The sequence below is a fragment of the Theropithecus gelada genome, chromosome 9 (genome assembly GCF_003255815.1).
Source record: "Theropithecus gelada isolate Dixy chromosome 9, Tgel_1.0, whole genome shotgun sequence".
NCBI classification, from domain to species: Eukaryota; Metazoa; Chordata; class Mammalia; order Primates; family Cercopithecidae; genus Theropithecus; species Theropithecus gelada.
In genome coordinates this window covers 62,195,915-62,220,454 of record NC_037677.1, presented here as the reverse complement: position 1 = coordinate 62,220,454, position 24,540 = coordinate 62,195,915, and the positions used below count along the sequence as shown (strand labels likewise).

Genomic DNA, 24,540 nt, shown 5'->3' with positions numbered 1-24,540 from the left:
GTTTGAGCCACCGCGCCCGGCCAATGAATTAGTTCTTAAAAGCACGGATTTCCCTCTCAGGGCCTCAGACTGTGCCAGGAATCCAGCGCTCCAGGAGCCTCCTGCCCCAGCCCCACCCTGCCCCAGCCTCTAGTGCTCCTCCTGCCCCTTGGAGGCGCCATGTTCTCCCACCCAGCTCTCCCATGCACCCCAGCCCACAGCCATCAGGGCTGGCATCAGAGGCATGACCATCCCGGGCAACTCAGAGGGCGGCTCCAGCAGTCTGCCCCTCCCAAGCAACAGCAGGGTGGGCGTCCCTAGTGCGCTGCAGGCAGGGCCTGTGGCCATGGATGAAGATGGAACTGGGAGCTCAGAGTAAATTTCGCTGAAAACAGGAAACCACGAAGCCCAGATGCGTTCAGCTGTAAAAGGGTCCAGAGAAGAGAGGGCAGGGCCGCACGCCGGAGGAAGCTGGGGAGGAAGTGCAGCAGCTGCTCTGCTGCGGGCCGCCTCCCTCTCCACACAGCAGCAGCCAGGCCTGGGGTCTGGCAGCCTAATTCTTAGAAGTTGTCTCTGCCTCGAGGTCAGAAGCTGAGGGCTGGGGCCAGGCCAGCCTCCCCAGAGGGCAGGGCACGCTCTTCGTGAGTTGGGACGTAGGCTGGAATCTGGGCTGTGGGCTTGTCCTTCGACTCCAGGGACAGCAGGTGTCCTGTCCCCACTCCTGCCCTGCAGGCCCCCATGAGTTGTGAAAAACACGCCCTCTTTCCTTCATTCTTTCTTTTTAAAATCTGCTTTGAGGCAAAGTCTTGCTCCGTCCCCCAGGCTGGAGTGTAGTGGCTTGAACACAGCTCACAGCAGCCTTGAACACCTGGGCTTAAGTGGTCCTCCCACCTCAGCCCTGCAAAGTGCTGGGATGACAGGTGTGTGCCACCGTGCCCAGCCAGCACCCCTTCCTATGGCAGCTGGCATCAAGCATTGTGGTGACCAGAGGGAATAACAGAAGGGATCCCCCTCCACCCAGGGACAAAGGAGCAGCCGGGCTTTGGGCATTCTGGCCACTTGAGGTGTCAGCCCCACCTCCGGGCCTATGTTTGCCCTCTCCTCAAGGCCCCCAGCCCAGCCCAGGCAGAGCAGGAGGTGCTCAGTGGACCATTCCTTTGGGCCTAACTGGGGGACTTGGAAGCAGGGCCATGTGTCCAGGTGGGGTTCCCTGGCTGTAGCCGCAGGCTCAGGGCTCACTGCTGCCAGGCAGCCTAGAGTTGCTCCCCTTTTCCATCCCCCCAACCCCCTAAGCAATTGGGTGAACATCTCCCTGCCTAGCCCCAAATCCTGGCTTTTGGCACCCAGGCCCAGCTCAGCAGTGCCAGTGTAGGCTGCTAGGAGACAAATGCCCAGGCTAGACTACGCCCTCCACAGTCCCTGGGGTCCCCATCCTGCTAAACGCTACAGGAGGTCTGCCCAGCCCCACCTCACCTGTCCCCATGCTCAGGTACTACCTTTCCTGTTTTACCCCCAGAGTGTACAGAGATGCCCCCCACTCTCCTCCCCTGCTTTAAAATCCTCCCATCACAATTCCACAAAGGACTGCCCTTGTCTATGTGTATAAAAACAAATCCAGGGCATGCCCACAAGCAGGAGATGGGAACATCACCCCCACCTGGCTGAGTCGCCCTGTGGTGAAGACTCCGCCAGGCACAGATTGTATGGAGTGGAAGGTGGGGTGGGGGAGGAGCAGCACAGTGCGGATTTAAACTGGCTCTTACAGTCCATCCACAGGGTTTGCACTTGTTTCCCCACATAGTTTTTTAATAGCATCCCGCTTCACACTCAGAAGTGGCCCAGAGTGGACAAGACATTGTGTGGCACCCTTGCAATGGCCCAGGCTGAGCAGCGGGAGTAGAGGATGGGGAGGGTGGGGGGCCCCACTTACCTTCCCAGAAGGCCCCACCCACCTCCCTCACCACTATCTCAGTGGGTGGTGCAACATCTGGCCTGGCCTCAGATTGCCCAAGACACCATTTGCTCACAGTGGCCACTAGGCCCCAATACGTACTTCCCGTTTCGGGACCACCAAGTTCTGGGGACTGGAATGCAGGCACTGGAAGCCCCAGATTGACTTAACCTGTTGACAGATCGTCAGAGAAACTGCTGGTAGGAAGCAGCTGGGGAAGGTGGCGATGGCCAGTGGGCAGGCAGGCCTGGCCCCAGAGCCACTGTGGTACAAAGAGGAAGTCTGACAGAAGAGCAGCCTCAGGCGAGATGGGGGAGCCCAGGCGGCCATGGGGGAGAAGTATCTCCACAGTGCCCTGTGTCTCATGCCTGGGAGGGTGGCCCAGTGTCCATCTTGTCCCACTGATGCTGCCACATCCCAAGGCTCATGTCTCAGAATTAGAACTGCTGACGGGCTGGACATTCTGAGACTTCTTAAGACTAAGTCATTTGACATCTGTGACTGGTGAAGTTCAGGTCTCTAGGGGAGAATCTCAGCACCCCAAAATCCTTGGAACAGGGGCTTAGCCATCCAGCGTCCCCATGTAGCATCCAGAGGGGTTGAGGGTCTGGGCTTCTGGGATGTCGCAGCATCTGAACCCAGAGCAGGAGGGAGGGAACCAGGGCCGAGGCCAAGGAGGCCACTCACAGAGCCAGCCCTGGCTCAAATGCACCTGCCCCAAACCCAGCCACAATGGCCCACTGTCCCCCAGCTGGTCTAGATGACCTCAAAGTTTGGAGAGTCAGGAACAGGGTCTGCAAAAAAAGGAGAAGCAAAGTGAATGGGGGGTCCTCTGTCCCTCACCCCTCAACCCCACTCCATGAGGCTGTGGAACTCTTCAGGGAGGGTAGGGAGCGAGGCCGACGCCCTGCAGGCCATGAGGTCATGACCTTACAGGTCATGGTGCTGTGAAGGTCAGGAAACACTTACCCAGGGATGGGAAGAAGACGTCTCCGGGGCCTGGAGGAGACAGGGGGGTGCCGGGCTCCGAAAGCAGATGCCGCCCAGACTCAGAAGGCTGCCGCTGGGCCACATAGGACAGGGGGTGCCTGACTTTGGCCTCCAGTATCCCCTGGGCAGGTGATGAGGCCTCAAAGCCAGGGTTTTCAATCCCTTGAGTATTGCTGCCACAGAATCAGAATGGAGGGTCACCTGTGCTGTCTGCAGCATGAACTCTACCCTCCCTGCCCCCGGCTTTTCTCTCCTCCCTTCCTCTCACCTACATCCCCATCCCCAGGCCTCAGCAGCATCTCCAAGCAAGAAGGCAGGAGCCAGGCCCACAGAGGAAAGGCCATGGGCTGCACCTGCCCACCTGTCCTGAGCTGAGGGCATCAGGGCCCACCAGAACAGACCCCAACTCCTCCCCGACCATCAACCCTGGGCACAGCCAGGAAGCCGAAAATCACAGACACTTCCAGGACTTCAGCCTCGGGAATTTGGGGACAAGTTTCTCTTTGGTCAATAGAGTTGATGGCATTAGGATCGAACATCCCCAAAGCCTGTCTTGAGCTGAGGGGAGGGGTTCTCTTCTCTTCCCAGTTGGGAGTAAGATAACTTCTGAAGACCTCTGCAACTCTTTCTAGGTGGGTTGCAAGCAGGACTTCCTTCAACCTGCCTTGAAGAGCATCCCTTTCAAACACCTAGAGGAGCTTTGCGTTTGGTGTTGCAGGTACCGGGGCAGAAACTCGGGTTCCCTGAGCACATCCTCCAGGCCAGGCTGCATGCCAGTTTCCTGCCCAGAGCACACCAATACACAGTCCCCATCCCCTCTGCCCCTAGACCCGGCCCGCTGCACCACTCTAGGACCCTTCAGCCTCTGCCCTTGTGGCCTGCAGCAGTCTGACAGCTTTCTCCTTGGAGTTCTCTGCAGGCAGGAGGCACAGCTCAAGGGGTGTGGCTGGGGCTGGGCCCGCGGGCGTCCTTTGCGTGTTTCACTGTCTGCGCCAGATCAGCTGCTTCCTCCCTGTCCCCATCCTGGCCCAGGCTGACCACTGAGACCCGAAGGTGGGTGCACGACACATCTGAGCAGAATCAGAGCTCAGCCTGCTGAGTGGGGGTGGCAGGAGAGCAGCCAATCCGCACAGATGTGCAGCCTTCAGCAGCAGATGGCAGAGGCTCTTCTGACCAGCTGCTCTAGGTGGCTAAACAGGGCCCCTACTGCACGGAAGTATCTCTTCCTGGATAGCCGGCCTAGGAAGTTTTCTCAAGCAGGTCTCCATGGGCCTTACCTGTCCATCCGCACCAGCTCCTGGGCACCTAGGGACAGACAGACAGAGAAGCTGGTCATGGAAGGGAAGGCTTCCCCATACAGCATGCCTGCCTCTGCTGGCAGATGCCCTGCAGGGAACCGGAGCGAGCCCAGGAGGGCCCTGCCCAGCTCCAGACTCCATTTCTGCTCACATGGGTGCTGTCCAGCAATGATCTGCGTGTCTGTCCAGCAGATGGGGCCTCCACAAGGGGCCCATTTTGACGACTGATAAATGAAACTCTATCTGCATTTTCCAAGTGTGTAAGAACACTATTTGCCATCAAAAGGCCAAAGGCAGCCAGCACTTTCTCCTATGGCTTGACTTACACAGCGTCAGACCTTCAGATTTAAGTACTGACCAAAGGTCAACTCCTGAGTTTGCTAACTGATGTCTCTTGTTTGAACATTTGCCAGGTTCCGGTTTTTAGCCATGACTTACTGTTTAAGGTCAGTGCCTAATTAGAGGGCTCCTGGTCCTCTTTGTCCCATCCCCTACATTGCCTAATAGGGTGGCATTCTAGGGGACATCTCTCAGGGAAACCTTACAAGGTGCGAGTCCCCGATCACTTCCCAGCCACTTCACTTACTTTCTGCTTCTCATCTAAGTTGCTGCTGCTTGCCTCAGCCTTGGGACACCCCACCCCCTAAACTGGCTACCAATTAGATGCAGTGACCCCAACTTCCCTCTTTCATGCAGCACCCCACGTCCTCCCACAGATGCTTCTCGTTTTAAGGAGCTTTACTGCCGATTACGATGGGGAAACGGATGGTGGGGGAGGGGCACAACAACAGAACAAACACAGGGAAGTTACCCAAAAGTTCCTGAAATCTATTCGAATCATGGCTATTGTTTACGGCCGACTCATGGGTCAGGCTTCGCGCAGGTGCACACGGGTATTCCCTCATCTCATCCTCTGCACCACCCTTTGGGGTGAGGGTTGTTGGTTCCATTTTAGAGCTGGGGAAACTGAGGCTCAATCCAAAGCAGGATGGAAATCCACACCTGTTGGCCTCTCCAGCAAACTGCCCTCCTCAAGGCTCCAAGCCCTTTCCTTTTCTTCCTGAGAGTGCCTCATTCCTGAGCAGGCTCTGCGGGCCAGCCTTCCACCAGGGAGCAATGCTGCTCCCCCTGCCCTGCTGCCCGGGGCTGCTCTTCTGTTCCAAGCCCTTTACCTGCCCCCACCCACCCCCAGCCATGGGTATTCCTGCAGGTAGGTTGTGGTGGGTTCTAGGAGAGGAATAGGGGAGTTCTGAGAGCAAGGGTGAGGTGGCCATAGCCCCCGAGTGACCCACTATGGGGCTCCATGTGGGAGCCCCCAGGAATGAGGGGAGGGAGGGATGACAAGTTGTTAAGGGCCGGCCACAGGAAATAAGTTGTGAGCCAAAAGCCACCTGGCGCCAGAGCAATCCTTTCTCCGTTACTTCTGTAGCCAGGCAGAGGGGAAGAGGCCAGGGAGGGGAAGCAAGGACAAAAAACTCCCTAGCCCCTTCTTGGAGGACTCAGACTAACCAAGACTCATGCGCGGGGTCAGGACCCAGGCAAGGGGCACTGTCACCTGGCCAGGGTGGGAGGTGAAAGATGTTTGTGCCCATGACTTAAAGCCCAGCCCCACCACTTATTTGCTGTGTAGTTCCTTAGGCAAGTTATTTAACCCCTCTGTGCCTCCGTTTGCCCATCGGTAAAATGGGGACAATGGTAGGACCAAATTCTTGGAGTTGCAATGAGGAGTAAGTGAGAGCATTTTTATTATGCGGTGGACTTCTATTCCCTGGAAAGAGCATGCGTTGAAAGCTCTGAGATCGAGTCCTGGCTCTGCCACTTACTAAGTTATGTAACATTCAGCCAGTTATGTAACCCCGCTGATCTTAGCCTTCTCATCTGGAAAAAGAAAGGGTTGAGCTACGTTATCTGTAAGACCCCTTCCACTTCTAATATTCCAAAAGTCATTTTTTGTCTCAACAATTGCTACTAATTACAAAACAAGCACGCCTATACCTTAAACAGGTCCCCCAAGGACTCTGAGTGGCAGCATTATTTTTATAAAGCAACTTGAGCTACTCCATATGATCATTCATTCAGAAGACATGTATTGAGTGCTGGGCCAGCACTGCCTGGGAGCCAAAGGGGCTGGTGGGCACTTGGTCTCCAGAAATGGCATGCCTCCTTTCTCTCGGCCATTTTGCCCAGCTCCTGGCCGGAAGTGCAGCAGCTCCCAACTCTCAAATGGAAAGGAATCATGCCTGCATCGTGCCCTGCTAATCCCAGGCGCTGAGCTGGGGGTTGGAGCAGGTCACTTGCACCGTCCACCCACCCCAGGCAGACAGGAGTACTCACGACGGTTGGAGGCCGCCTGCCTTTGCTTGTAGACCAGGAGCAGGATGAGGGGGAGGCAGAGGATTCCTACGATGCAGGCACCCGTAGCCAAGGCTGCAGCCGTGATGTCTGAAAGGGCAGAGAGGTAGCCAAAGTGAAGCCCCATTCCCATTGCTCCTCCCAAGTGGAAACTGAGGCCCAAAGAGGGAAGACCAGGCAGCAGGGAGACCCGCCTTTCCCCGGAGTCCAACAGCTAGACCCCCAGCGACTTGCAGAGGCATGGAAGATAAGGGGTTTTCCTTTCAAAGAGAGCCCTGTGCCTGCCGCCATATGCACCTGGAGCATACAGAAATAAGACTAGTCACCTACAGCTCAGGCGGCTCCAGGCAAGAGAGGGAACAGAGTCCTCATCCCAGCCCACAAGGGACAGCTGGAACACCCTTGGCTACAGGTTATTCCCTGAAAAGGGAGAGCAGGGCCTTCGCAGACCCCATGCCACAGAGCTCAAGGTCAAAAGAAGCCTAAGTGATGAAAAAGTTTTGAAAATAGATAGCGGTGACGGTTGCACATTGTGAATGTAATTAATGCCATGAACTGTAGGCTTAAAATGGTTGAAATGGCAAATACATTTTACATTATATATGTTTTATCATAATAGATTAAAAGCCCCAACTCATCCCAGAGACTCCTTAGCTCTGGGACAGGGCCTCTGGAACCCCTTGATCTTGCCACACAAGTCACAGGAGAAACACCCGAGGTGAGAACTAGAAAAACGTGAATCCTTGTCCAATGTTTTTCAATTTTAAACTTATTAAATTACCAAAAAAAGTACAAGTTTAAAAAAATATTCAAATATTCTTCTCCCTTTGTACCAAGAGCCCCTCTGAAGAGATCATCCCTGTGTGCCGGTTTCTGTGTTGTGGTCCTAGTCATATTCCCTGCAAATACAACAGATGCAGGATCATATGACAATGCTTTTCCCACTGAGCACAGCGTGGACATCTCTCTGTCTCACCTATCTCATTCTGCTTAGGGTTTTATCACATTGCTCCCACTAAATTTATTGAAGCAGTCCTCTGTTGGTAAACACGTTGTTTCCATTTTCAGCATAACTAATAATGTAGCAATCAACTTGTGCATGCAGCCTGGCTCACTCAGGAAGGAAATCTGTAGTAAATTCCCAGCGGTCAAAGTGCTGAGCCAAAGAGTATGTGCATTTTCTTTTCGGCTATTGCTAAATTGCCCTCCAAAAAGGTTGTACCGCTTTGCTGTCCCAACAGCATGGGGAGGTTTGATTTATTTCAGGCCATCTGCTGACTGCAGGAGTTTAGCTGGGAACAGACGTGCCCTCGGAACCACAACCAACATAAACGCATTTCCTTCCCAATTTTAGCCTTTCCCAGAGCCAAAAGATGGGCTGGGATACCTTGTCACAGTGTCAACTTCGCCCCTGAGAAGTAGATGGGCTGTGGTCTACATGTTGCCTTTGCGCTATTTGTTTGGGAATAAAGGCTGTTTTTGTTTTGCTCTGCAATTCGACAGTGTAAACAAGTTTTCAGGAGGTTTGTTCATACCGCAAATGAGAACAAACTGTTTTCAGGCACTTTAGAAGTACCCACCGGTAGAGGAACAGTTGCTATGCTAATTACAAAGCAAGCTCCGCTCCACATTACAGCAGGTTCCCTGCAGATCTCAGCAAGACTGCATTTTGACGTGGAATATTGAAAGTAAAGACATTCTATAACCTAGACACCTCAGTATTTCAAAACCCCCATCAAAGGACCTTATTGTGGGCAATATTTGAGAAGCCAGTTGCAAAGCACTCTCTTCTAGTGATCAAAGCAGGTCTCCTCTGGACGGCTACTAAGCAACATTTTGTGAGCTTTGCCAGGTGCCACTGATGCCTGTTCCCTGTCTGCCTTTGGAGGGTGAGCTCTCCAAAGACAAAGATATTCCTGCCTAACTTCTGTCCCCACATGGAGATTTCCCCTCTGTGGCCCCTCTATCAGATCAGGACTTAATGTCTCTTCAAGAGCCTGAGGCTTCCTTGCAACCTGGGCTGAGTTGACTCTGGGGCAGAGGGGCGCAGAGGTTTGGGGACAGGTCTGTGGATCCAGCTGCTCTCTGAAGCCGCAGGCATCTCTGCAGAGCTCAGCCTCGCCACAGTTCCCCACCCCTTCCCCCAAGCGTGGCCAGTGCCTGGGCTGGCACTCACAGGGGAGGGCAGGCATGCTTGCTCACCATCCAGAACCAGGCTTATCCTGGGAAGGTGATCAGGCGCTGGCAGAGGTAGCTGCCGACACCGCACTAAGGAATGTGCCAGGCCCTGACACAGCAGGGTGGGATGGGAGGGGCCTGGCCTGCTCAGGCAGCCTTTGTCCAGGGCCTGCCTGGTAGCCCACGGGGATATGTGGAGGAGGGAGTTTGGCTGCTGAGGGTTGGGCTGCCTGGTTTCCCAGGGAGGAAGCTGGGTGAAAGCAGACAGCACATTCTGCTGCACTGGGGAGGCAGGAAGAAGTTCACAGGGAGATGAGCTGCCTGGCCCCCTTCTCTGAGCTCACTGAGAAACCACAGCCCCTCAGCAATGCAGGAGCTCCTTGGGCACCAGCTTCTCTAGTCTCATTCCCCTACCTCAGGCCAACTTGTACTTCCGTGTTATTTCACAGTCAAGCTACACTCTTACTTCCCAAGGATAACATTAAGAGGCTGGGACTGGGGCTGGGCACAATGGCTCAATCCTGTAATCCCAGCACTTTGGGGAGCCCAGGAGCTCGAGACCAGCCTGACCAACATGGCTCCGACCAAAATGCATGTTCTAATTTTGCTCTTGGCCTGTTTGTTGGTTGGAAAAAAGGGTAGCTGAGTAAAAAGTCAATGTAGCCTTTGAGTTGGGTTTGGTTTAGCTGATCCCCATTCCAGCTTAGGTCCTCGTGCATGTCCTCCTGGATGCCTTTGTATCTGCAGGGCCTAGCAGGGGTGGTCCCCACTGGATGCCTGACACATACAGGGTGTAGACGGATGTGGAAGCCACGACCTGTACTCAGAAGAGGGAGGTGCCCTTGCATTTTGTCTCCAAGCTGCTGGGTATTTTCACCCAACCTCTCAGTGCCAGGCACCCTTAGAGCAGTGTCCCCTTACCCTGTAGGGCACCTCTCTGAGCAAGCACCAGGGGCTAACTGCTACCCACTGCACAGCCCCAAGCTGAGAAGAAGGTGAGTAAGCAGAGCTAAGCAGGCCTGCAACCAGATCCCAGCTATGCTGCCCTGAGCTATGTGAGCTTGGGCAAGTTAGCATACATCTCTGGGCCTCTGTTCCCATGGATACAGAGAAGATGGTGATGCCTGCTCCATAGAGTTCTTATAAGAATTCCCTGAGGCTAGGTGTGGTGGCTCACACCTGTAATCCCAGCACTTTGGAAGTCAAGGTGGGAAGATCAATTGAGCCCAGGAGTTCGAGACCAGCCTGGGCAACATAGCAAGAGTCCATTTCTACCAAAAGTGATTTTTTTGTTTTTTGAGACAGTCTCGCTCTGTCACCCAGGCTGGAGTGCAGTGGTGTGATCTCGGCTCACTACAACTTCTGCGTCCCAGGTTCAAGCACCTCTCATGTCTCAGCTTCCTGAGTAGCTGGGATTACAGATGCCCGCCACCATGCCAGGCAAATTTTTGTTTTGTTTTGTTTTGTTTTTTTGAGATGGGGTCTCGCTCTGTCACCAGGCTGGAGTGCAGTGGCACGATCTCAGCCCAGTGTAACCTCCGTCTCCTGGGTTCAAGCGATTCTCCTGCCTCAGTCTCTTGACTAGCTGGGACTACAGGCGCACACCACCATGCCTGGCTAATTTTTGTATTTTTGGTAGAGACGGGGTTTCACCATGTTGACCAGGCTGATCTCGAACTCCTGGCCTCAAGTGATCTGTCTTTGACCTCCTAAAGTGCTGGGATTACAGGCATGAGCCACCACACCTAACCCCAAAAATAATTTTTAAAAATTCACCAGGCATGGTGATGCATGCCTATAGTCCCAGCTACTTGGGAGAACGAACCAGGAAGATCACTTGCGTCCAGAAGTTTGAGGCTGCAGTGAACTGTGATTGTACCACTGCATACCAGCCTGAGTGACAGAGCGAGATTCTTTCTCAAAAAAAAAAAAAATCCTGAGGCCAGGTGTGGTGGCTCACGCCTGTAATCCCAGCACTTTGGGAGGCCAAGGCAGTTGGATCATTTGTCAGTAGTTTGAGACCAGCCCGGCCAACACGGTGAAACCCCGTCTCCACTAAAAATACAAAAATTAGTCAGGCGTGATGGTGCATGCCTGTAATCTCATCCTAGCTACTCGGGAGGCTGAGGCAGGAGAATCGCTTGAACCCAGGAGTCAGAGGTTGCAGTGAGCCCAGATCACACCACTGCACTCCAGCCTGGGTGACAGAGTGAAACTGTGTCTCAAAAATATATATATACTATATATTTCACATATATGTAATATATTATATATTATATTACATTATATGTAACATATAATATATATTATATATAATATATATTACATATATATATATATCCCTGAAGTAGTAATACTTAGTCCAGTGCCCAGCACACAGTGGGAACTCAGGAAAGGTAGTTCTGTTCCCCTTCCTGAGCCTCTTCCTCCTCCCTCCCCTACAACAGAGAACATCTGAAGAACACAGACACACAGAACACAGAAATCTGAAGTAGTTGAATTCTAGACCCCCAGCCTTCCGAAGTCATAGGGGGCTGGTGGGAAGGGCAGCACTTAGCTGCCTGGGGCAGTACCTGTCATGAGGCCCTTTCCCCAGCCAAAGGTGACTGCCAAGGCACAGCCACTCCAGAGAGGCAAGAGGAGCAGAGACTCCAGAGCAGATGGAAGGGGAGTGGGCTTCTGGGGACTGCACCAAGGAGGAAGCAGAAGGGATGTGCAGCAGCAGAGGAGGAGGAGGACTGGGGTTTCTGTGGGCTTGGGGTGACAAGGCCAGAGTTCCAAACAGGGTCTGGGTGCAGGATGAGGACAGAAGAGAACAGATAACCCAGAAGGGGCAAGAGGATGGTCCCTTACTTTCACTCTCCTGGGAGGAGGATGGGTATGCCACGCAGTTGGATGGTGCATCTTTGCCTGTGGGAACAAACAGAAGGGCCATTAGGTGGGTGTCAGGCCCAGGAGGCCAGGGAGGCTTGTCCAGGCCAGTGTCCCCCTCCCGCCCCAGGTTCTCACGCTAGTGCCTACTCAGCAGTATTGGCCCAGTGGCAGCCTGCACACATGTGCACCCACACACACACCCTGGCATGTTCTCACCCAGCCCATTCTCATGCCACTCCCAGTGGCATGTGGATACCCGCCGGCGCCCACACCTCTATCCGAACCACAGGCCCTTGCCCTCTCACCTGAACAGAGAGACAGACACACACACATATTCCTCAACAGCCATTCAGCCATCCACTGAGTCATGCCCCAGGGCACCAATCCGTCCCGCTGATGCCTATACCCACGGTAGCCACAATGTCACCATGAGCAGTCACACTCCCAGCCCAGGTACCTACAGCCTCACACATTAAAAAATCTCAGTGTCCCAAACGGAGCCAGGTACACCCTCCCTCTCCATCACTCCAGCTAACAACACACCCACAATCTACACACCCTTGACCACCCCATCTCACCCACACACTCCCTGGAGTGCCAGTGCTACCCATGCAGCCTCACACTCTGCCCAGCACAGTGTCATGCATGGTCACACCATCAGACAGGCAGCCCTCCACACACGCCGGGCTGTCACGTGCAGGATGCCCTCACCTGTCTGCACCTGCAGCTCCATGGCACCGTGGACCCTGTGCTCCGAGTGGTGGTGCCTGATCTCCACCACAAGGCAGCAGTAGAGGCCGCTGTCCAGCAGGGTCAGGTTGCGCATGGTGATGGAGAAGTTGCCATGGTGGTCGGAGGCCGACTCCAGCCCGTGGCGCTGGGCCAGGTCATGGCTGGTGTTGGCAGCCTGGTGGCCTCCATGGTGCAGGTGAAGGTCCTGGAACGTGAGGTTGCGGATGGGCCGGCGCTCTGAGCAGGTCTGCACCTCGCCCCTCGAGCTGCGGTACCACGTCTTGTAGAAGGTCACATCATGCCCTTTGTCCACAGGGCCGAAGAGCCTGCAGGTGAGGGTGACGTTCTGCCCCTCGGGACAGACGTACAGGGAATACAGCGTGGCGACCTTGAAGGCTGCCACCGGACCTGCTCAGAGAGAGGAGAGCCCTGTCACCTGACTGATCCAGCGCTACTCCTGGCACCCCCAGAGCAGAGAAGAACCTTGGCCTCAGCTACTTCCCAGCCTCAGGCCCCGGGCATGTCAGCTGACCTCCCTAAGACTGCCTTCTGCATTTGTTCACGAACCCCACTCCATCCTAGGCTGTTGCGGGGGGAGCCACAGAAGCTTCCCCAACTAGGGGTGCTCTTGGATGCTAGACAGGGCAGGGAGAGACTCGGAGGGCAGCAATGCAGTCAGGTGTGTCCCTCTTCCCAGTAGAGTGTATGCACAGCCCGTTGGGTGGGAGGCAGGTTGGGGAGCAGAAAGGCTGTTTGGAATAGCAGCTCCTTGTCCTTGGCCGCTCTGTAGGGGCCATCAACACCTCTGCCCCTTCCTACTCCTAGGACTGAACATGCCTTCCCGTCCTCACCAGGGAGCACTGAGAGCACCTGCTTGTGCAAGGCCTGGGCCAGGTGCTGCATCTCACCTGCATGCTGAATGCATGGCCTCCCCTTGAGCAGATGAGGTCTGCATTCTCAAGAGTAGAACCCCATGGCAAAGGCAATCCAGTGCCAGCCCTCAGGTCACTTGGAGGAGGGAGGAAACAGCCTTCTGGGGACAGTCAGGGACTTCCTGAAGGAGGGAGGGTCTTTGGACTTGGTGCATAGATAGGATTTTAGCCAGTAGAAAGGGTGTCCTAAGCAAGGTAGTGTGAAAATGGGAAAACTCAGTGTCTGAGGGACCGGGACAGAGAATATGTGAAAGGTCATCTCATCCGTGCACTTCCTCCCAGCCAATGTTGGAAAATTGTCTAGTTCTGTTTGGTTTTTTTTCACCAAGCAAATGAAGCAATTCCCTGGCCCACTTTGCCATATCCCAATCCTCCGGCATTTAATCGGGTTGACCCTCAAAAGCATGAGCTTTTGAAAACAGAATATGGGCTAGAGGCCATGTTTCTAACTGTATGAGCCTCAGTTTCCTCATCTGTGCAGTGAGAAAACTATTGGCTACAATGCAGAGTTGTGAGAGGACTAGATGACGGAAAGACGAGAACACAAGATGTGAGCTGTAATGCCCTCTGCAGATCTCTGAGGGATACCTACAATTATTACACGTTAGTGTTATTTTTATTTTTAATTTATTTGTTTTGGAGATGGGGTCTCCCTCTGTTGCCCAGGCTAGCCTTGAACTCCTGGCTTCAAGCAATTCTCCTGCCTCGGCCTCTCAAAGTCTTGGGATTACAAGTGTGACCCACCATGCCTGGCCAGTGGTATTTTTATTTTAAATGGCATGTCAGGCTGTTGTGGGTCTAGTAGAGAGGAAAGGAGGGTTAGAACTATGTACAGAATCCAAACTGATACATCCTTTTCATCGCCCCAGCCAGGGGCATTGCCCAGAGCCAAGATAACACCACATCCTCCTTCAGATGCCCCTTCCCTGCCCTTAGAGCCCAGGACCCTCGGCGGCAGGCTGAGACCCACTGGAAGAGCTGAAAGCCTTGTCCAGTCAAGAGAGAGGCAGCCTGGTGGGGCTTCTGGAGCTGGCCAGCCTGCATTGGACCAGTAGCTGTGAGCCACTTAGACACTGAGCCCCGACTCCTCACTCACAGATGTTTTCACCCAGAAATGAACACATTTCCCTGGCAGAGTTGAGCCTAGGGTTAGTAATAATTCACATGAAGTGTTCTTCAAGTGCCATGCGAGTAGTCGGTGCTTGGTACTTGGGAGTTAGACAGGTCTCTAATTCATTCAGCAAGTCAAGAAGCGCCTCCTAGGAGTGAGAAGCACAGTGGGATGGAGAAGTCAGCTTTAAAGGCTTTCCTGCTAAGGTGTGAATGACTGATAACAACTTGTGATCCGATCCTGGGTGGCTTGTGTTTAAAGGAGAGTCTCCAAAGGCAGCAAAGCCCCAAACGGCATGTCTGGAGGAGTGGCATTTTAGGCAGAGAGCCAAGTCTGGGAGCCCCAGATTTTTAGAGTCATTGTCAGGGTGATCAGAGATTTCAGAACTTCTTTGGCAAGATACAGGTCTCCTTTTCAGGCAGAAACAGAGAGACCCAGAAAGGGAAAGTGGTTGGACTGAAGTTCCAGAGTTCCAGAAGGTATGAACTCAAAGCCGGGAGCATGGGGGACCTCAGGTGGTGCAAGATCTAGGTAGAACCATAATAAGAAGACATAGCATGTGTTGTGCACTGTGCTGAGGGTTTCATGGGCTTATCTAACAATGATATAAGGTATTACTTTTATTCCCATTTCACTGATGAAGAAACTAAGGCACAGAGAACTTATGTAACTCACTGATGATCACACAGCAAGCAAGTGCTAGAGCCAGAATTAAACTCAGGCATGTAGACACTACACTGATGAAAAAAGTCCAGAAACTGGAAGCCCACATGCCACATCCAGTCTTCACACATATTTCATTGGATCCTCAAAATCTTTTTAATTTTCTTGAGATGGCAACATTTAAAAACCAAGAATTTGACATGAAAATTCTGACTTCCAGCTCTCCTTAGAAAATCAGAAGATAACGCTAAACCAGCTTTCCCACAGGGCAACTGTCAGCTGGAGCTCAGTAGCAGCTTTTGGGGGGCACCAGCACTCCAGTTCGCCACAGTCCGTACTACTCCCTAATAATTCCACCTGGCCTGCTTCGCTCTGTCACCGTGGTTTCTTGGCCCTATGGACATTTGAGTTTGTGATGAATGAGTGTGGCTCCTTGGGCTAGCTGGCATGGGACTCTACTGCCCAAACCCATTATGCTACAAATCTGACCCACAGACTCAAGAGAGGAGATGATCCACCCAGGGTCCCCAGGGGAAGCCTGGCAGTGCAGGGACTAGCCAACTCTCCTCTGACTGCTAACCCACTGCCCTTACCCCTGCAGCAGGCTCAGTGGAAAAGGAGCCCCAGGAAGCTTGGCTGTGCCCCTGGTTTTGTCCGTGCTGGCCTGCACTTCCCCTTCACACCTGAGTGGGGTGGGTGTAGCTGCAAAACCATGGCCCTGCCGGGAAACAGAAGTGAGGAGGACCTAGGGAAAGGGCTCTCCCACATGCTCCCAGGAAGAACCAAAACTCGCCCCAAGAGTGGGTCTTGTGCTGCCCCCTTCCCCAGCAGGCCATGTGGCAGGTCTGACCAGCACCTCTCCCAGCTTCTGCCCCTTTCTCCCTTTGTCTGGCATTGCCTCCTACCCCAGAGCCACCCCAGGGCTGGGAGCCGAATTCAGCTCCAGCTTTAGTTACGGTAGTATTTACCACCAGGACACACAGCTTGGGGGCTGGCTGAAGGGCTGGCTCAGCAGACACAGGGCTGCAGGCCAGGGGTAGGTAGGGCAGGACAGGTAGAGTAGAGCTGGTGGCCAAAGCTGAGCTGGGTGGGGTTGGGGGCCCTCAAGTGGACAGAGGTGTGGACAAGGGGGGCTAGCGTGGTTGTTGGCCTGAGTATCCCTGTGAACAGGGTGGGGCAGGGCACCAGGCTGGGAGCCCTCAGGGTCTAAGCAATGGGGTTAATGACCCCAGGATTGTACCCATAGCACCCGCAGCAGTGGCGAAGGTATGTTCTCCCCTGGAGGCAACTTCCTTGAGATGCACAGAGGATGGGGGTGGGTGCATCAGAGAGAAAGCAGGGTTCAGGGAGTGCTGTAGAGGGGGCATTGCTCAATCCCCCACACTGCCCCACCCCTCACACACTGGCCACCCATCCCACAGGTCCCAAAGGAGTCGCTCCCCTTTTAGAAAAACGGAGAAGTTGCCCTAGGATTCAAGTTTGGGGAGCAGGGGAGGATGCCCAGTTTCAAGCAAGAGGGCCAGACAGGAGAGGGTCCAGGACAAACCAGAGGGACAGGACAAAACCCACGGGGGTTTGTCCTGGGGAGGGAGGGAAGGCCAGAAAACACCCCATTTACTGTGTCTGAGACTCCAGCTGGGACAAGGCGCACGGCAGCCTGTCCTCAGGAGGACACTCGAAGGCATGGTATTGGGGAGAGGGGCAGTGCACAGTGTGCAGAGGGGCCTGCACACGCCCTGCGGCCTCCACGTCTGCACACATGCACGTGTGTTGTCAGGGGAGCTGTTCAGCCCGGCTAAAATTACAATTCTTTGGCAAGAGGATGTTGCTTATTGTCAGGAACAGATCCTTTCGGACACCTGGGTCATTGTCGGAGACCGGGGAAAGTGGGTGGGGAGGAAGGCCCCTGGCTCCAGGGTGGCCAAAGAGCATGTGGGACAGGAAAACGACCTGGGGCCTGGGCCTGAGAGCATGTACCAGGCGGGAACTGTCTGGTTGCCATGATGCTGTCAAGACCCAGTGCCCCCAGACCCCCACCCGCCACCTGCCACTAGGTAAAGAGGCAGGGCCACCTAGAGGAAGAGTGCGGTGAACCTGGGAAAGCCTGAGTCTCAAGAGTAAAACTCTCGCTTGGATTGCAAGGTCCTGGGGCCTCAGTGTCCACTTAGTTGTGCCCTCATTGTGTGCCCCTGGGCAGGTCCCACCTTTCTCTGAGCTTCCCTTTCTTCATCTTAACCTGAGGGCTGCCCCATGATCCGAGGCCCCCTCCAGCTCTAAAATCCTGTGGCCAGCAGGGAAGAGCTGTCTTATGACCATGTGTTATGTGTAGGCACTTGCTGAGCATCTTATACCTGTCACATTTAATTCTCATAACACCCCCGACATGGGTGGTATCATCCCCACTTTAAAGATGAGGAAACAGACTCAGAGAAGTGACTTGCCCAAGGCCACACAGCCCTGCGTGACTGAGCTGAGATTCACACCTTGGATGGGCCAGCACTGCAGACAGGAAGAGCCCCCACCTCTCCAGAACCCTCCAGTGGGCAGGCAGGGTTGATACCTCATCCTTCAGCTATTTAGAAAGAATGAACTGACCGTGCATTGACCTCCACGTCCTCCGTGCAACATTCCTGCTCTGCCTCAGACCCAAGCTGAAAACATCATTCTTTCATTCCGCAAATATTTACCAAGGTCCTAACATGGGCCAGGCCCAGGCAGGGTAGCTGTGGGGATGCAGAGTTCCATCAGGGGCATCTGCTCAGAACTTGGGCATGGGCCTGTGCCTGTGATTTCTAGCTGTGGCACCCTCAGATGTTTCTGTCCTAGTACAAGGGAAAGGAGCTCTTGTTGGCATCTTCTCAGAACACCAGTTTTTGTGACCTTCACCTCTCTCCACCCAGCAGGCCCCGGGTGACCCCTGTGAGTGTGCACGGGATGGGTGTGTGTGGGTGTGGACAGGCTTGTGTGTTTTTCATGACAGGGCGTGCGCTCAGCCCACAGTCGCCAAGGCAACGCCCCAGCCTTTGGAGGTGGGACCCAAGCTTCGTTAGTCGCGCCTAGGAGGCCCCACCCAAACAGCTGAACTCTGACCAGCTGCTAGGGGTTGTCAAGTAAGCAGTTATTAATTGACTGCTGTGGCTGGCCCCGCACTAGATGCAAAAGGTCCCGTCCTTGGTCTCACAGGACATCCCAAAGAGAATGGGACCTGGTTCCAGCTTCCCGCAAGGCCCCATCCCCCAGGATGGTCCACAGGCTGGGGCTGGGGCTGTAGGAAAAGACTATGTTCTGTCTTTATCAAGATGTAGAGGGAAACAGAGGCATGGATCAATCAGGCTGGGTCTGCCAAGGCTAAGAAAGGAAGCGTGGCAAGGAAAAGGCTGAGGGCCTGAAGCCAGCAAGTCTGCCCTGGGGCTTTCTGGCCAGTGAGGACAAAGGGCATCTCAGATGTGTTTATTGATACCTGCCCCTGCAGGAAGTGTCCATTCACATCAGACCGAGGGGGCTGGGAAGGGGAAGCCAGGCTCTATTGAAGGAAGCGGCACTTCCAGCACCTTGGGAAAGCGTCCTGCATCCGGGGCTGGGGCTGGAAGCTAGCATGCCTCCCCGCGGAGGGCCTAGACAGCTGGCCAGAGGTCCTGGCCCGTGGATGCTTCTGTGGATGAACCCCTCCCAGACTCCCCAGGCCCTTTTGGAGGAGGACTGTGTGCAGGCCAGGCTCCCAGCTCCAGCCAGCCACCCTCATGCTCCTATGCCATGAAGACGTCCTCAAGGTCCATCTCAAGTCTTTTTGCCCCCTACTATTCTGTGCCAGGCATCATTCTAAGTACTTGTTTGTTTCGTTGGGTTTATTGTTGTTGTTTGAGAAACAGTCTCACTCTGTTGCCCAGGCTGGAGTGCAGGGGTGCCATCTCGGCTCACTGCAAACTCCACCTCCCAGGTTGAAGCAACTCTTCTGCCTCAGCCTCCCGAGTGGCTGGGACTACAGGCGCTGCCACCACGCCTGGCTAATTTTTGTATTTTTAATAGAGACGGGGTTTCACCATGTTGGCCAGGCTGGTCTTGAACTCCTGACCTCATGTGATCCACCTACCTCATCCTCCCCACGTGCTGGGATTATAGGCGTGAGCCACTGTGCCTGGCTGTTTGGTAGGTTTTCTTTAGAGAGCTAGGGTCTTGCTCTTCACTCAGGCTGGAATGCAGTGACAACGAGATCATAGCCCACGGTAACCTCAAACTTGTGGGCTCAAGCTATCCTCCCACCCCTGCCTCCCAAGTAACTAGGACTACAGCCACATGCCACTATGCCCAGCTAATTTTTAAATTTTTCATAGCAATGGGGTCTAGTTATGTTGTCCAGGCTGGTCTCCTGGCTTCAAGTGATCCTCCCACCTCAGCCCCCCAAAGTGCTGGGATTACAGGCATGAGCCACCGTGCCCTGCCTCATTCTAAACACTTTTACATGGATTAGTTTATGTAATCCTTCCACCCTGTGAGGTAGGTACTGGTATCATCTCCATTCTACAGATGAGAAAACGGAAGCACAGAGAGATTAGTATCCTGCCCACAGCCTTACAACTAATAAGTGATGATGCCGGGATCTGAACCCAGGTAGTCAGCCTCTGGAGGTCTGGTGCCATCTGACTACTCTCTAGAGACTAGAGGTAGCTGGGGACTGACTGGAGGCCCCACCTCCTTCCTGAAGACGGACAAATGTCATGACCAATGAAAGCCCAGCTTGCCTGGCCACGTCTACCACATAGTTTTACTTTTGGTTTTACATTAAATAACATTGAATCATATATAGAAGAGGTTATTCCCTTTTCAATTATTTCAGTCCTGATTACATCAAAGAGAAAGGCCCAGTTTGATGCTAATATGTCTCTAAAACATCTCTCTCTCACTTGCTAATCTCCTTTTCTTTTAAAATTTTATTTTATTTTAATTTTTCGCAAGGGAAAACAGCAGTTTTCAGATTCAGAGCCTTCCCAGGCTAAAGTTTCCAACTAGAATTTAATACCCTTATATGGTTTTCCTGTTACGTACTTTTATGGTTTTGTTCTATTTATGACAAGTGATACTGGCTTTCCACTAATGACAGCGATAAAAAGTTTCCTTTAAAAAATCTACATACGCAAATAAAAGAATGAGTAGATTTAAAGAAAAAATAACTAAATATTATGAAAGGGCAGACACTGCAGAGATCACAAAGGTGATAAGCAAATGACTGCAGCTAGGGAAACACCGGTGTGGAATTACCCTTCAGAGGAGGGTGGTCAGCCTCACTGAGACCATGTCACCCAACCTGTCCATTGTGCAAAGGGGAAGTGTGTGTTTGTGTTCCCATGATGAGTGAACAGCAAAGGCAGGGTTTGACCCCAGGTCCCCATGGGAAATAAGATCCTATGCAGAAAGGCTAAAGGAATGGGCTTGCTTGGCTTGGTAAGTAGCAGAGCAACCTCATTACTGGATTACTAATTGATGAGCAAGATGGTGGCCACTGTCTTTGTCTTTGGGGATAGCCAGCCAAAGTGAATGGACTGAATGTAAAAGAATCAAATGTAAGAAAGATCCCACCAAGATAAGCAAACCCAGGACCAGGCAGGCTTGCCTTCAATATCCTCATCTCCAGATAACTTTAAGAGGAGAACCTGCAGGCACCTCCGTGGGCATTTCAGACTGTGAGGACCCATCGGGGCTCACAGGTAACTGGATGCAGCCCATACACCCTTCACACTCCAGGTTTTGGAGAATCTAGTCCCAGTGAAGCTCACCAATGCGTTCCCAGGCCCTGGGCACTCCATAAGGCCCTGTAGAGAGCAAGGACCTTAGATGGAAAACCAGTGGCATGTGGCCTGCAGAAGCCAAGAAATCCCATAACATTACACAGTATTCACGAGCAGCCGCGTGCTGTGTTAAGTGTTCGTTCATTGGCTCTTCACAGTAGCCCTCCAAGGGAAGTGTTATCATCATCCCCATTTTAGAGGTAGGGGAACCTGCTCAGGGATACTGAATAACTTGTCCAATATCACAGAGCAGTAAATGGCCATCTTGGGATTTGAGCCTAGGTCTGAGTGACTCGCAAAGCCCAAGAGTTAAGCAAGGGGTTGTACGGAAGCCCTGGCATGCAAGTCCCTGGCTTTGCCATACACAGGCGTGCCGGGACTGCTGCTAAGAGTATCTATGGGGCCACTGGAAGCCACAGTGCTGATCCCTGGCCCACCCTCCCCTGGGAGACCGGACTGACCCTGGATCATTGGTTGGCTAAAGCCTGGGGCCTCAAGCTTGGTATGTGGGGCTTGATACCTCAATACTTGGTATGCCAATGGGTCGTCATTGAGGATCTCTTTCTTCCTTTCATCTGCTCAGGCCTAAGACCACAAACACTGTGTGCGGATAGGGAGGTGGCCCCTTTAGCATCTCAGCAGCACACTCCTGCCTGGATCACCCTCTCCCACGAAGGTCAGACCTCAGCAGAACCTTTGCCCTGCTTGGGAGGAAACACGAACAACCAGTACAGCTCAGCAAGGGGCTCCCAGTATTGCTGGCCCTTGGGTGTCCCTGGCATTGGGTAGATGCCCCCTCACGCAAGGGACTGGCCTCGAGGCTGTTCCTCTCTACTCCAGAGCCTCTGGGCAGTGGGTTGTGGATTTCCTAAGAGCTGACCATTGCTGCGTCAGAGGCTTGCAGCACTGGGTTACTCAACAAGGCCCTGCAGCCTGGTTTGCTGTGAAGAGGAAGATGGGGTCTCTCGTCCCTAACCCCAGTGCACTTCTATGAACTTAAATGTGCTCATCCCAGAGGTTGGGACTCCTGAGTCAACCCATGAGGACAGGGCAAGGACAGTAACTGCCTCAGGTCCTGGGAATATCTGTGGGGAAGAAGAGGCTCTGCCACCCTTGAGATCTGCTGGGTCCTGGTCCCAAGTGTACCTCTCCATCCATCTCACCCTAAGTCAGGCCCAGGAAAGGAGTATCTCTGGTGTTTCCAGGGCTTCCGAATACGACATTCATTACTACCATTCTCCTCAGTGCTGGCCCAAACCCAAGAGCTGCAGAACAGGCTGGTGCCGGACACTCTATCTCACCTTCCCTGGCATAAAGGCTTTGACCTTGGGCAACATACCCAGGGCAACCCAGCACCTCGGCAGGCTGGTGATCAATCTTCGCAACTTACAGATCCTGCTGACGACACCTGCAACCAGGCCTCCCATCTGCTAGCCCCTCAGTGCACACTGTCCTGGGGAGTTGGGTGAATATCTATTATAGTGTGTCCATGTCACAGTTCAGAATACTGAGGTCCCAGAGCAATTCAAATGCTTCTGACTCCTTTCAGTGGAAAGCTGCAGCCAGCCTAAATCATCTCCCTGTGCTGGGCCCAGGAAGAGATGGCTCTTTGGTGTACCATGTTGTTTGAGTAGCCAAGACCTCTGGGAGTAAAGGCCCCATGGCCATATAAGCAATACAGGGGAAGGCGTCCCGAGCTCCTCTTGGGGCCTCTCTGCTACTGGGTGCTCTGCAAGCTGGGTCCCTGTGCCCTGGATCTCTAGAACTGTTTCTCAAATGGGGCTGCTGAACAGAGGGCAGCCCAGCCAAGTGAGGGCAGGAAGTGGGCAAGAAAGCAGGAAGGGTCTCACAGCGTCACCTGGGAGGACAGGGCAGGGCAGGGCAGGTGGCCCATGACAGGTGGGATGCTGACTTGCCTGCCTGCCACCGTCCCCTGTTCCTTCTGGAAGCCATGCCCTGCCGTAAGCTGTGGCCTTGGTGCTGAGACTGTCCACTCCACCTCCCGTTCTCCTCTTCCCTCTGACTGTCACCTTGAGGAGCATCCACCCTGGGGCTTGGGCAGCTGTGTCTGTGACATGTGGAGCCCTCCTCCTCCTCAGAGGCCCAAGCCACCCTCCAAGTGCTGAGATAGCCGGAAGCCTGTGGGCACCCAGGTTGCTGAGGTATCTTCCAGGTTCAGCCTCCTCCTCTCCCTCTTATCCCGTCACCCTCTCCTTCTGTTCCATCCCGCCCATTGGGTCCCTCTGCCAAGCCCTCCACCTCCCTCCTGCCTCCCTCCGAGTCCCTGCATGACTCATACTTTCCCTGGGCCCTCCCCATAAAGTTTGGTTCCACAGACTCTTTGAAGAGATCCAGCCTCTTCAGCTCTGGGCAGGCAAGAACCAGGCAACCAGGCCATGGGTACCAGGACCTCTGCCCCCAGCCCAGGAACCCCTGTGTTCAGGCTAGGATACTGTCTGAACATGCTGACAGTCTGGACTTTGGAAGGGGAAAGTGGTGTTTCCCTGTGTGGGCTTCTGTGTTTGAGCTGAGGAAACTGAGACCAGAGAGATGCCGTAAGTTATCCAGGGACCTAGAAGGGGCTCGTGGCTGAGCTGGAGAGTGTCCCACATCCTCCCCAGTACCCCACACTGGTCCCTGAGTGGCAGCCTTGCTAGGATGGCAGGAATCAGCTGACCACTTATTCCTGGGCTATCAGACCCTTAGAATCGGGACCAGGTGGGCAGTGTTGCCTCTGTGTCTGAAAGTGGGCCCACCGTGACCAGTGCCCACCAAGGCTCAGCCAGGGGTTTCACCAGGGCAGAGCATACCACGCCCTCTGTGTCCTCTGCAGCACTAGAGCCCTGAGACTAGAGGAGCAAAAAGATGCCAGCTGTCAAAAGCCGGTGACATCCACCAGAACACACTGACCACCCCCACCCTGTGCCTCTCCTTCTCTGCAGAAGCTACCTGTGCCTGGGGCTCTCTGGGCAGCCCTCAGGGCACAGCCCTGCCTGCCACTTGGGCAGCTATCAGAGCATGCAGATGTGCCTGATGCCTATCTGGGACACTTGGCACAGTCGCCACTGCACCCTGCCCAGTGGTCCCAGCAGCCTCCGGGCGGTGGGTGGAGTGGGGTGCACGGTCACACAGGCTGAGAGGGCTCCCAGGACGCCCCCATCCCACAGTTCCCACTCCAGTCTGCTGTCTTCTCCCAGCTCTTCCCCAGCGCCCCGCCTCCCCCGACCTTACCTAGGGACGCAGCCAGGAAGAGGGCGAAGAGCAGGGATCCCCAGCGCCAGCAGCCGGCCTCCGGGGCCGTGGGGACGCCCATGTCGCCGTTAGACGTGCAGAGGAACTTCTGGTGCCGGGGAGCGGGCGGGACGCCGCCGGCGCGGGGAAGCCTCCCGCGAGTGAGTGCGAGCGAGTGCGAGCGAGTGAGCGCAGCGGGCGGCCCCAGCGCCGCGCTCCAGGCACCCGCCCCCGTCGCGCAGCGCCCCCGGCGGGGCGTGTAGGGGAACTGCCTCTCAGAGGAGGGGCTTCCCGGAGACCGGCCCCGTGGGTGGGGAGCCAGTGTGCGTCCCAGCGAGTCAACTCTACTTGATCGGCAGTTTAAAGCCCGTTCTACGGTCCCCCAGTCCTTTGGAGAGAAGATTATTATTGCTGCGCAGCCTAAGAAGTAGATCTACCTCTAACAGCGTGACAGACGTTACCATGG

General features: G+C 54.2%; 2 protein-coding genes across 7 annotated transcripts in view; one reads left to right on the top strand and one right to left on the bottom strand.

Annotated features, from left to right (window-relative positions):
• Positions 1–24,540, top strand: part of CDH23 (cadherin related 23) — a 419,472-nt gene that overhangs the window by 354,003 nt on the left and 40,929 nt on the right. The gene's annotated exons all lie outside the window — the stretch shown is intronic.
• VSIR (V-set immunoregulatory receptor) lies at positions 1,753–24,301 on the bottom strand. The gene is made up of 7 exons (XM_025397745.1): positions 24,075–24,301; positions 12,334–12,762; positions 11,602–11,658; positions 6,553–6,660; positions 4,198–4,225; positions 2,900–3,093; positions 1,753–2,724 (listed from the first exon to the last, which is right to left on the bottom strand). The coding sequence occupies exons 1-7, from the start codon at positions 24,154–24,156 to the stop codon at positions 2,687–2,689; spliced, it is 936 nt and encodes a 311-aa protein (XP_025253530.1). The 5' UTR covers positions 24,157–24,301; the 3' UTR covers positions 1,753–2,686.